At 46.3% G+C, this 12,810-nt stretch overlaps 1 protein-coding gene across 1 annotated transcript in view; it reads left to right on the top strand.

The window, feature by feature from the left end:
• SDK1 (sidekick cell adhesion molecule 1) overlaps positions 1-12,810 on the top strand; it is an 876,702-nt gene that overhangs the window by 680,684 nt on the left and 183,208 nt on the right. Inside the window, exons 15-16 of the mRNA XM_088017186.1 lie at positions 8,824-8,971; positions 9,877-10,017. Coding sequence (XP_087873312.1) covers positions 8,824-8,971; positions 9,877-10,017 — 289 coding nt within the window. The remainder of the gene's footprint in view (positions 1-8,823; positions 8,972-9,876; positions 10,018-12,810) is intronic.

Below are 12,810 nucleotides of genomic sequence, written 5' to 3'. Positions count from 1 at the left end.
CTCACTGAGCTGGACGCTGAAATGTAGGTAGGAGTGGTCTCCGAAAAACTTGAAAATAATTACACAAAGCACTTGAAAAGTCATGAAAATGGTTTTTAAAAAGCAGTAGAATGCACCTATGCCTGTTTTGTTTCATTTTTTTCTCACACTCTATTTTCCAAGTTTTTGTTAGTGAATACGTATTTTTTGTGATGTCTTTTATATACATATATAATTTACATATGTATATAAAGTTTATATGTAATTGTATATGTAATTAATACATAATTAATATATATATTTTATATATATATATATATTTTTTTTTTTTTAACCTTCTCACATTACTTAGTGGGCATGTGGTTCTGTGGGTGGACTCAGGTTTTGGATGGCTGATGTCGTTTTGGAGCTCTCACTAGGGAAAACTATTCAGAACTGGAAGGGTCTCTGTGGGGCCTCGGGCAGGGCCAGTGCAGATGCAGGCTGAGAGCTCAAGGCCCCTCCGTCCTTGCGCCTTCCAGAGTGGATGCTAGCCTCCTACCATGAGGGCAGTCGGCGACTACTGTTTACAGCTGCGGAGGACACGACCCCTTGCTGTCCCTCCACCCCACAGATGCCAGGCCCTCAAACACTGAGAGATGATGTGAGCCTCACCTGGGACAGTAAGCCGGCCCCATCGTCCTGGGCTCCAGCGTCAGGAACAGTGGCAGTGGCTTGAAACTCGCTCTGAGCCTGTTGTGTGCGCCTCCCTGTGTGAGCTCACACGCCCAGCTCCATTCTCCGGTCCCGCGGAGCGCACAGGGCCTCCCAGCCCCGGTCCCACACTGCGTGCCCCAGCTTGTCCCTCCCCTGCCTTGTCCACACCAACCCACTAATGGACAGGCCTCTTCTTCTCTTTGGATTTGTTTTAGAACAGCTTTAGGTTTGCAGAGTTATTGTGAAGATAGAGAATTTCCAAAAGCCCGACACACAGTTTCCCCTCTTGTGAACATCTTCCATCCATATGGTACGTTTGTCACAATGAATGAACCAATACCGACATGTTTGTTATTAACTAAAGTCCGTGCTTTATTCAGATTCGCTCAGTTCTTTACGACTGTCTTTTCTCTGTCCCAGGATCCCAGCCGGGACACCACACCACATAACCATCTGTCTCCTTAGGCTCCTCTTGGCAGGCCGCTTTCTCAGACATTCCGTTTTTGATGGCCTTAACAGTTTTGAGGAGTGCCAGTCAGGTGCTTTGTAGGAGGACATCACTAGGTTGGGATTTGGGGATGTTTTCCTGATGATGAGACCAGCATTCTGGACTTCTAAAAGGAAGAACACAGAAGCAAAGTACCATTCCCATCCCTTCATATCGGGGGTGCGTGCCATCAGCAGGCCTTACCACTGTTGATGCTGGAGAGGCCTTCTAACCAGTGGGAAGTGCAACTTAATTTGTGCCCAGGCTTAGATTCTCACCCATCCTGAGTGTGCATTATCTTCCTAAGAAGCCCAGTACTTACATTCGGTGTCTAAACAGCTGGTGTGCAGAAGGAGAGCCTCTCATGAGTGTGGCATGGCTGAGTCTCTTGGAAGCTTTGGGCCAAGAGCATAGTTGTGCTTCTGGTTCTGTGACTAAGCTCTTGACTTGAAAGCTTGAGTACTAACTGTGACCAGTAAGGAGAAGTCGAAAGAACAACACTGCCTTTATCTGGGAGTTTCTACCCAGGTAGATCAGACCACGATCCATGGTTCCATCCCTCTGTGTCTCCTTTTCTCATATGAACAAGAGGATAATCATACCCGCCACAAGGTTATTGTGAAGGTTAACTGTGTACATATAAAGTCACCCCAAGTGCCCAGGACATGGCAGGTACTTTCGCTGAACAAATATTAATGGAGCCCCTGCTCTATGTCAGGCACTCTTCTAGGTGCGAAGGATCTAACAGTGAGTAAAATCGATATAATGGAGTTTATCTTGTGGGTGGCTATATAAATGGGTGTCATTTATTATGCGTATTACTATTATTATCATAACCTAAAGCTTCCATTTTAGGAGACACAGTATGCAGACTGTTGTAGCCAAAACAGCATCAGAATTAAGAAAATAATAAATGTGCATCTTAAATCTTCCACTTAACTTGCTCTGTAACCTAGGGGAAGTTGTTTTAATGCAAGAATGTTCATTCTCATTCATATAAAAAAATACAAGGCAAAGAGCATCAGTGAAATCACATTTTTCATCTACCAAACATATGATTTAAGACGGTCATAATGCTCAATGCTGGCAATGTTATGATTAACAGTCACTTTCTAGAAACTTTTTGTTATGAAAAGTGTGACACATACACAAAGGTATTCATGCGTTCACTTTTGACACCACCAACATATTACCATATTGGTTTCATCGAGTCCCCACCTTTTGTTTTGTTTTGTTTTGTTTTGTTTCGCCTAGGGTATTTTTAAGGAAATCCCAGACATTATGGCATTTCAACCTTAAGTGATTCAGTAAATAGCTCAACTAAATGACATCATACACGACAAAATTAATGGTAATCCTTAAATTGTAATCTAAGGATTGTAATCCTTAGATTACAATGATGATTGTAATCCTTGGATTACAAGATGTAATCATCTTATACTCAGTCCATATTTATATGTCCCGAATTGCTTTTTTTATGTGTTTATTTAAATTCCGTTAGTTAGCATACATGTAATATTAGTTTCAGGTGTAGAATTTAGTGATTCATCACTTCCATACAACACGCAGTGCTCCTTAGGACACGTGCCTCCTTAATACCCATCATCCAGTTACCCCAAACCCCCAGCCCACCGCCCCTCCAGCAACCCCCAGTTTGTTCTCTATAGTTAAGAGTGTTTCTTGGTTTTTCTCTTCCCCTGCCCATGATCGTTTGTTTTGTTTCTTAAATTCCACATAGGAATGAAATCATACAGTATTTGTCTTTCTCTGACTGACTTAACTTCACTCAGCATTATGCTCTCTAGCTCTCTCTGTCTTGTTGCAAATGGCAAGATTTCATTCATTTTTATGGTTGAACAAAATTCCATTGCATGTATATACCACTTCTTGTCTATCCATTCATCAGTCAATGGACACCTGGGTTCTTTCCGTAATTTGGCAATTGTAGATAATGCTGCTGTAAACATCGGGGTGCAGCTGCCCCTTTGAATCTGTATTTTTGTATCCTTTGAGTAAATACCTAGCAGTACAATGACTAGATCATAGGGTATTTCTGTTTTTAACTTTTTAACAGTAACCTCCATACTGTTTTCCAGAGTGACTGCACCAGTTTGCATTCTCACCAACAGTGCATGAGGGTTCCCCTTTCTCCACATCCTCACCAACACTTGTTACTTCTTATGTTGTTGATTTTAGCCATTGTGAGTGGTGTGAGGTGATATCTCATTCCAGTTTTGATTTGCAATTCCCTGATGATGAATGATGTTGAGCACCTTTTCATATGTCTATTGGCCATCTGGTTGTCTTCTTTGGAAAAATGTTCATGTCTTCTGCTCATTTTTTTAACTGGACTCTTTGTTTTTGGGTGTTGAGTTTTATAAGTTCTTTATGTATTTTAGATACTAACCCTTTATCAGATATGTCATTTGCACATATCTTCTCCCATTCTTTCGGTTGCCTTTTAGTTTTGTTGATTGTTTCCGTCGCTGTGCAGAAGCTTTTTGTTTTGATGTAGTCCCAATAGTTTTGCTTTTCTTTCCCTTGCCTTGGGAGACATAGCTAGAAAGAAGTTGCTATGGCCGATTTCAAAGCGGTTGCTGCCTGGTTTCCTGTCTCTCATTTAGGTCTTTAATCCATTTTGAATTTATTTTTGTGTATGGTGTAAGAAAGTGCTTCGGTTTCATTCTTTTGCATGTTGCTGTCCAGTTCTCCCAGCACCATTTGTCAAAGAGACTGTCTTTTTCCCATTGGATATTCTTTCCTGCTTTGTCAAAGATTAGTTGCCCATATAGTTGTGAGTCCATTTCTGGGCATTCTCTGTTCCATTGATCTATGTGTCTGTTTTTGTGCCAGTAGCATACTGTCTTGTTGATTACAGCTTTGTAATAGAGCTTGAAGTCCAGAATTGTAATGCCTCCAGCTTTGCTTTTTTTTTTTTTTTTTTTTTTGGATTACTTGGCTATTTGGGGTCTTTTGTGGTTCCATACAAATTTTAGGACTGTTTGTCCCAGCTCTGTGAAAAGTGCTGTTGGCATTTTGATAGGGATTGCATTAAATGTGCAGATTGCTTTGGGTAGTATAGACATTTTAATAATATATGTTCTCCCAATCCATGAGCATGGAATGTCTTTCCATTTCTTTGTGTCATCTTCAAATGCTTTTTTAAAAATTGACTTTTCATGTTTGATTCTTTTGAATCCAAATCCAGATCCAAACAAGGTCCATCCATTGCTTTGGTGGTTCTGTCTCTTGATTGACAAGAGCCCCACGTCCCTTTCCCCTGCTCTCATCTCATGCAGAGACCAGGGTGTCTGTCCTGCAGAATGTCCCACACCGATTGCTTCCTCGTGGTGTCATTTAATTGTTCCTGCATCTCTTTAATTGCCCAGAGACCAGAATGAGTTTGCATCAGCTTTTGGTTTCGTGTGTTTTCTTAGATCACATGTGTGTGTCTGTGTGTGTGTGAATGTCAGTGCTGCCTGGGTGTTGCTCGGTACTTACCCCCCAGGGAGACGCTGGAGGCCCAGCTGCTCTTTTAGTGATGTTCAGTCTGCTCCCAAGTCTAGGAAGTGGTGGCCTGTAAGGCCAGGGGGCGTTATTTATACCTCCGAGTCTGGGTTTTCCTCTCGTACATACCTCCTCCCCAAGAAGATTCGCATGGTTACAGCTGTGAATTCACGTCCAGACTGCAAGCTGCCACACAGACATCAGGTGTCAGTAATAATTCTGGTCCTTCTGGCAATGAAAATTTTCTTTGAAAAAGTCTTTTCCTTCCTCAGATACCTTTAACTGAGAACATGGTAAGGCTCTTTTTTATTGGAAATCAAAAAGCTTCCAGTACATCTGTGACGATTGAAAACCGCCCGCTTTTTCACCAATCGACAGAGCAAAGGAGTGATTAACTCCTTGCGGATTCTGAGCACTTGAAGCCCAGAGAAAGATCAGTGATGCCCATGTGGGGTAGAAGTTTGTTTAATAGCCTGGCTGAGGAATACCCAAATTCCTTCAGCTTCGAGATCAGAGGTGCAAGAGGCATCCCTGAAGGGGGGGAAAAAGCTATTGAAACTTCTATGGGATGGTTTCCTTTATCAAAAGAATCTTCCACATCCCAGCCCCTCCGACGAGCATCTTGGAGCCCTCCTGTCCGAGGACCAGGAGGAGCATCTTTTAAAGGGATTTTGCTTATGGATTGTCAGGGACAGACCTGCTCTTTACATTTTAACAGTTCTCAGCAAGCTTGCAGTGCAGAGCCTTGTGAGGGAGCAAATCCTTCCCAAACCACTTTTTTTTTTCTCTTTTTTTAGTACAAATCAGAGTGCCCATGAGATGGATCGGGTTCATTTGTATTAGTTTTCAGTTTAATCTCTCTTCCTACCAGGCCTTTTATCTTCTAGGAGGGAGAGGGAAAAGAATAAATAGAGTTCTGTGGACGTATCTGGAGGACTGAGCTGAGCCCCTGGGTACAGGGCAGATTAATAGGCCCTTGTTGCCAAGTCAGATGGGGCCGCAGATACCGCTGCTCAGGTTACACACTTGGAGGAGCTGTTTACACTCTGAGCGGAACCTGGGAGGGAGGGCATGTGGGGTGGGAGAGGCAGCATGGGGTGCTCTCTGCCCACTTCATGCTGACACGCATCGGCTTTGTCAGCGGACTCGGCCACCATCCTTTTGAGTTTGCCTCTTTCTGACCTTGGACTCTGTACCTGAATGAGCAGGTGAGCCGTTCGCTTACAGACACTGAGGTCTGCAGGAAGAGAGGGATGGAAAATAAGTTTTATTGAGCGCTGCATCAGTCCCCCAGGAAGCAGGTGGCCCTCCTGACTTAGAGCAGTTAAGGAGGGAGTCTGCAAAGGGAAGGTCTGCCCAGGTGTGGGTGGAGAGAGACCCCGGGAAGCCCGGGGCTGGAGCCGGCTGCCTCAGGACACAGAGGCCAGGGAGCAGCAGAGCCCAGAGAGGGAGGAAGAGCAGGAACACTTGGGGGAAGAATGTGATAGTCCTGGGCCATCTCCCCGTGAGTAAGAAAGAGCCCAGCTCTGCCAGGCAGGTTGTCCAGGGCCCGGAACGGGGTGGGGAGGTAGAGAGGGACAAGGGGCGGTGGGAGGGGGACAGGCCCATCCCGCAGAGCCTGGATGCAGCAGCTCACTTCTCTTACTTCAAGCCAATGACAGTTTTGGGAGTTCTGTGTTATTTCCCCATTTTTTCTGCCCCATTGGAAAAAGAAAGTTTCATTGTGGTGATATACACATAACATAAAACTTACCATCTTAGCCATTCTCAAATGTACAGTTAAGTGGTGTTCAGTACATTCACATTGTGCCACCCATCTCCAGACTCCTTCTCATCTGGCGAAACTGAAACCCTGTATCCATTAAACGTGACTCCCCATCTCCCCCCCCCGCCCCCGCCCCAGCAGCTACCATTTGCCTCTGTGTCTGTGGATCCGACTCCTCCAGGGACCTCATCAGTGGGATCCTACACTACCTGGCTTCTTGTGACTGCCTTCTTTTCAAGGTTTAGCCCTGGTGGAGTGTGTGTCAATATCTTCTTTTTCAAAGCTGAATAATATTTCATGGTAGGGCTAGACCACATTCTGTTCATCCGTCCATCCATCAATGGACACTTGGGTTCATAACAAATATCTCTTTGTGACCCTCCTTCCAGTTCGTTGGGGTAGATATTTTGAAGTATTTCTATTTTTAGTTTCTTGAGGAGCCGCCATATTGGTTTCTGCAGCGTCCACCCCATTTCACATCCCCACCAACAGTGCACGAATGTTCCAGCTTCTCTACACCCTCGCCTGCGCATGCCATTTCTGCTTTCTTTATAGGAGCCATCCCCGTGGTTGTGAGGTGGATCTCCCTGTGGTTTTGACTTGCCCCACCCCCAGCTTTACAGAGGAAGCTCAAACAAAAGTGAAGAGCAGTCAGCAGAAGAGCGCAGTCAACTGTGACCACTATGCATCCATTGTCTTCCAAAGGAAAACTGTATCTCTGCTGGAGTGTGGCTTGGCAGGGAGAGGTGCTGCTCCCCACCAGCAGTTACATGGATGCAAGGGAGGGCTCTTGCATCATCCATGTGGACAAATGGCTCTTCCCTGTAGGGGAGCCTGCTTAGCAAACCAGACCACCATGAGCTGTCTGATGCTTCTAGAAGGGTCCCAGCACAAAAAAGAGAAATCAGTGTGAGGTTTTCCGTAGTTCACTGGGGATGCACACGTTGCACTTTTAAGGAAACAAAGAGCGGGGGATCCTCGTCAACCGTAGATTACCTATATCGCTGAAAATCAAAAGCCAAGAACACTGAAATGCCCAGCTGGTGCTAAGGACTACATTCCCAGAAAGCCATTTTTGGAAGCAGCTTTATTTGAAATAATTAAAAAGATTCAGCCTTTGTAGCCCAACTGGCATCCTGCTCCAGAGCAGCGTAACTTTTTGTCGAGGAATCCGGCTAACAGACTCCAGCTTCGTGGTAGACGGCTCGGCATGAGAGCCAACACAAGTTGCCCTTGAGAGGCTCATTTCATTTTGGAGCAGCCTGTGGTTACTTCTTGGTGACTCCTAAGGAAGCAGCACGCATTTCCGATGAGCCCCCGGCACAGACTTGCGAATCCTCATAGTTAGGTCTTTAGGTTTTTGCCGAAGTGGCAGTGATCCTGCGTGTGGAGGGCACCCACAGCCAGTGTCCTCCACAGTCCGATCGCTGCCCGACGCCATAGTGGAAATCATGGCTCTCCTCTCTCTGACTGTCTCCAGCATGGGTGAAAGGGATTTGGGCACCACTTCCAAGGAAGAAACAGATGGTTTGATTTCCACAAGAACCCCTTCCTCACAATTTCACCTCACCAATAACTTGAAAATGCAGCTCAGGCATCATGACAATTCCAAATGAGAAGTGACAGTGGGTGTTCAAAGTCACTGCCAGGTCTTGTTCCATTCCAGGGCATCATTCTACTAAATGATCGGGCCAGAAAGCATGTTTCAACTCTGCACCAAAAAAAAATCCCACAAAGGTGTGGGAGCCCAGCAGAATCCTCTGAAGCCTTGCAGGCAAGAGCCCATTTGGCTGACAGAGTCGCTATACCTGCCGGAAAGCTGGGTGCAAAGATAGTCTAAACTAGCTGCGAATTCCATTACGTCTCTCTCCAGCCAAAGCCACTGAGGGGTGCGGTGCTGTAATGGGCCGCCACGCAGATGGGTTGCAAAATGCACAGCCCATCTGTCTTTATCATGCTCATTTCCTCTTTTATTAAAATGTTAATGAATATAGTTTTTATTTATCATTTGGTGACATGTGCGGCATCCTTTTCTGGGAGACAAATCTGCAATCTGCCTCACCGTGTGAGCTGACAGGGAACACGGGAATGAGGAATATTTTGGTTCTGTTCAAACTGCCATATGCAGGTTGAAGGAAAAGCCATTTTACTTGGTGACGGCAGCGTGAGGACGATGGGCGGTCTTGGGGCTCAGGGTCAGGCCCAGTGGCTGCCGGAAGCTAGCCACATGGCCACGAGCCTTGGTTTCCACTTCTGTGGAATGGGGATAACCACTCCATCTGCCCAGGAAAGCAAATGAGAGAACTTATGGAAATGTAGTTTGCATTCCCTTATTATTATTCAGACATGTGCCCGTATGGTTCTGAATTCCTTTTGCTCATTCTTTCAGACTCTCCATGGAAAGTACATCTGTCAAACGTCGGTCCCGAGATGACAGGCATCACCGTGCGCGGCCTGACTCCAGCTCGCACCTATCAGTTCAGGGTGTGTGCCGTGAATCAAGTGGGCAAAGGCCAGTACAGCGCAGAGACAAGCAGGTGTGTGATCGCGCAGCCCGCAGTGGGGACGCGGGGCAGCTTGGGCCCAGAAGCAAGACCAGGCATCCAGTTAGGAGGAGGAGGTTGATGGAAGGAATCAACCTCCGTCCCTTAGGGATAGTGGCAAAAACGTGCGCAGGAGAGACTAGAAGGAAGAGAGAAACACGGTCACTTGTGTGTCAGACGAGCTGATTTTCCTTCATTGCTCTGAGGGAAGTTTCTCCGACTTCCGTGGTGCTCTGGCTGTGCCAACACAAGGCGTTCCTGAGAGCACAGCCCCCTGTATCGAGGAGATGCGGCGCTGACCGTGTCTTCGTGCCCTCTGTCCACCCGGACTTCCGGCAGAACGGGACCTGGTGCCGCCATCTTGACAAGCAGGCGTCTGGCAGGGCACGGCATGCTCCGGAGTGGTCCTGACCTGGGACCATGGCTTCACCCCGTTTCAGTGTGCCCTCCCCAACCGACCTGAGCATTCACTGGGCCCAAATAGTTGAAGAGTTGAGACCTAAGTGACTTTTTTCAAAATGTGGGCGTTTGGTATGAGAAATATTGAAAGAGCCAAAGAAAAAAACGATTTGGCAGGTGTCTCAGGCTGTGGGCCGACAGCCTGGCTCACTCAGGCTTGTAACCCCTTCCCAGAGTGGAGGTGCTGTGGGTTATCCAGACAGAATGAGGTCACCTCCTGCGTCTTCCTGGTTGCTGGCTATACTGATTCTCTATTATGTCGATTTGCTGTACCCTATTTCACGCATGTCCTTTGAGTTTGATCAGCTGTGTGCTTTGCTTTGTTCATCACTTGATTTTGGTAAATAGTCAGGCTCCAGACTCAGCCAGACAGAGAAGCAAGTGGGGACCGTTTGTCTCGGATGCTGACCTCTCGTTCCCTGCCCACATTCTGTTTCTAGGCTGATGTTACCTGAAGAGCCACCCAGTGCTCCCCCAAAGAACATCGTGGCCAGTGGGCGTACCAATCAGTCCATCATGGTCCAGTGGCAGCCACCCCCAGAAACAGAGCACAATGGGGTGCTGCGTGGGTACATCCTCAGGCAAGTAGCCTGTGTTTGGCCATTTTTAGACTGTCATTATAAAGAGTCGGGGCTGTATTGCTGGGATTGCAAACTCAAAGGTCTGTCGGAGCCCAACAGTAATCAAGAGAACCAGGCCAGTGTCAGACTCTAGGGAGTGGTGGGGACTGTGGCAAACAAGCAACTGTGGGCGGTCTTGCAGGGGCAGCCTCTGCATAGCCAACCATAGCCTGTCCACATATGTATCAGTGGTTGCATTTTGGTAGAAGAATGAAGAAGGATATTATAAGTTTGCGTCAAGCTATGCTATTCATTCCAAATCTTTTCTTTCTGTTTTAGTTTTTACCAGGGGCATGCATTATTAATAGAATAATTTTTAATTAATAATAATGCAGTTGATTTCATTGCTGGCCAGTTGTTACCACGCTAGCTCCTGTGTTGTTCAGTATTGCCAGATTTTCTACTGTTTCAAAAAAATTTTTAAAAATCTAGCTTTTTACACGTGATCTCACGGTTTCTAAACGTTGGAAATGAAGTCAGTACGTTTTGAAACAAGAGCAGGCCAAATTCACACCTCCACAGACCAGATATGGCCTAACAGGTGGCCAGTTTTCTTGCTCTGCCTTACAAGGGGCAGTCAGGCTTCTAAGAACATTGAGAGGACTTTACAAGAACTTGGCTGGGTTAGAGAGAAGAAATCTGTTTTGCCAAAACTACTGCTAATCTTGAAATTGCACCAAATGTGATAATTGCAGTGGTTTGTTGTTGCAAGTAGTGAACAGGAAAAAGTAAAGCAATATTAAAGGGTATTTATGAAATCTCTTCTCACAGATGGTACAGCCACGGACGTATTTATTCAACGACATGCACTTTGTCTCCCTCCGCAGCCTTATGAGGCAAGAGCCGTGGGTGTCCATCACTACCTTCCTCCCAGTGCCAGGCCCGTGCCCTTGCTGAGCTTGTGGTCAGCAAATACTGGGTTACCAGAGGTCGAAAGGGGCTAAATGTAATGTCTTAGTTACAAAAGTGTAGCTTCTTTAGCTCTGTGCTCTTTGCATATGGAGGACTGCTCCTCCCAGTATCTATTGATGTAATCATCCACTCCTGGTTTAACACACCTTTATCCACATGCCCGTCTTATTAGCCCATCACAACCACTTCACTACTCTTCTCAAGTCTTCCTCAAGCATGTGAATTATCCTCTCAACACAAGCTGGATCATTATCTACCTGAAGTGGTTTAAATGTGGCCGTCCCTCGAGATACATGAGGGCTGGAGGACTGGAATCAGCACTTGGGGCCCCTTTGGTCACTCTGCCCCCAAGTGCACTCCCCCCTTTCAACAGGAGACTCTGAACTGGCCGCTTTGGGCAAGGGGCACCTGTGGGCTTGGGGCAGTTACCAGTTCCCTCCCGAAAACAGGCTGGGGCTTCCCACTGCACACAGGCCCAGATCTCCTGTCCGTTCGTGCCACTGGCCCCTCATTCCAGCTGTCACTCATGTCCCATGCTCGTCAGCTAATGAAAATAGTTTCCTTGCCCTCCCCACACGGCCCTACACACGCTTGGCATCCCGGCTGCCTCCGCCTCGTCTTGAGCACACAGAGAAGGTTCCTCAGGCTCCAGCGGCCAAGTAAGGACTTTAAAAGTCAACCCACAGAACCAAGCTCGGGGCCAGGACTTTTATAATAAAATCTCTCTGATGTTACAAGGCCCCATCAGGAACTGCACGTTTCTCTATTTTGTGGGATTATCACCATTAAAAGGATTTTGTGTGATGGTGTCAAGTGCTGGGAGAGAGGGCGTCTGTATTTGTAGGGGTTTAAATCAAGAAAGTCATAAAACGAGGGTGCACTACCCAAGGCCTGTGAATTTCAGTTTTCAGAAATTAAAGACCCATGCCAAAATGAATTTGCTTGGAAACATTTCCGAATAATCCTCTGGTCTGCAAATCAGCTCTGTTTGCAACTGTGTATCCTCCAGGGCTCAAGTGTGTGTCAGAGGCACAGCAGAATCCACGAAGAAACAAAATGGAAATAAATCACTGTTTTGGCTCCAGCCGTAAGAAGTAGTTAGGATGTGTGCACAGTAATAAAATATTTATAATAATGGGCAGGGTGCTTCTTTGAGAGGAGCATAGGGGTTATGTCCTTTAAAAACATTCTCCTGTTTACTTCCGTATAAAAAAATCATCTTACTCTGTCTGAGACAGTCTCCCGGGCAACATATCCCACCAGTCAGAGGACGATGCCCTGCGCTTTCCTTATTAATTGTGACCTTCCCAGATATCCTGTGAATATTACAAAAACACCCTGAGCCACAGGTCAGAATGGACCAACCTGCCTGCTGCAGAAAGGAGGGCAGCCCGTTTCCAAGACACGAATCCTGTGGTTTGTTTGGCGCGATTGTATGAACAGGGGTGTAGGAGAGGATGCGGCTTAGTGTCTTGGCTTAGCATCCTTCCTAGATGTGCAGTGTTTCCAAACCAGAAATATTTACAGCGGGCTTTACACTGTCACCGGCTCTTTGGCACCCATTGTTTCATTTTATTCTTGCGACAACCCTGTGAAAGGCCATTATGATGATGTCATTTTTGGGAGTTAAAAACCAGGGCTCAGAGACGTTAAGACTTTGCTTGAGGCCACGCAGCGCATCAGTCTTCTTCCCAACCTAAGCCTTCTGGAGCTAACTTCTTTGCTTTTCCCTGGAATGTGTGTTGTGTAGTGATGGGTCCACACTAATGAGCTCTTCTTAAGCGATTGTGCCCAGCACGTGCCATGTTGGTTGTAAATGGTCCTGGGCACCATTCACATGCC

Source organism: Eumetopias jubatus, unplaced genomic scaffold (genome assembly GCF_037043125.1).
Source record: "Eumetopias jubatus isolate StellerSeaLion01/CBP00866 unplaced genomic scaffold, mEumJub1_p1.0 scaffold_12, whole genome shotgun sequence".
Lineage (NCBI taxonomy): Eukaryota > Metazoa > Chordata > Mammalia > Carnivora > Otariidae > Eumetopias > Eumetopias jubatus.
The sequence above is the reverse complement of the archived record's forward strand: the minus strand, read 5'-3'. Positions and strand labels throughout refer to the sequence as shown.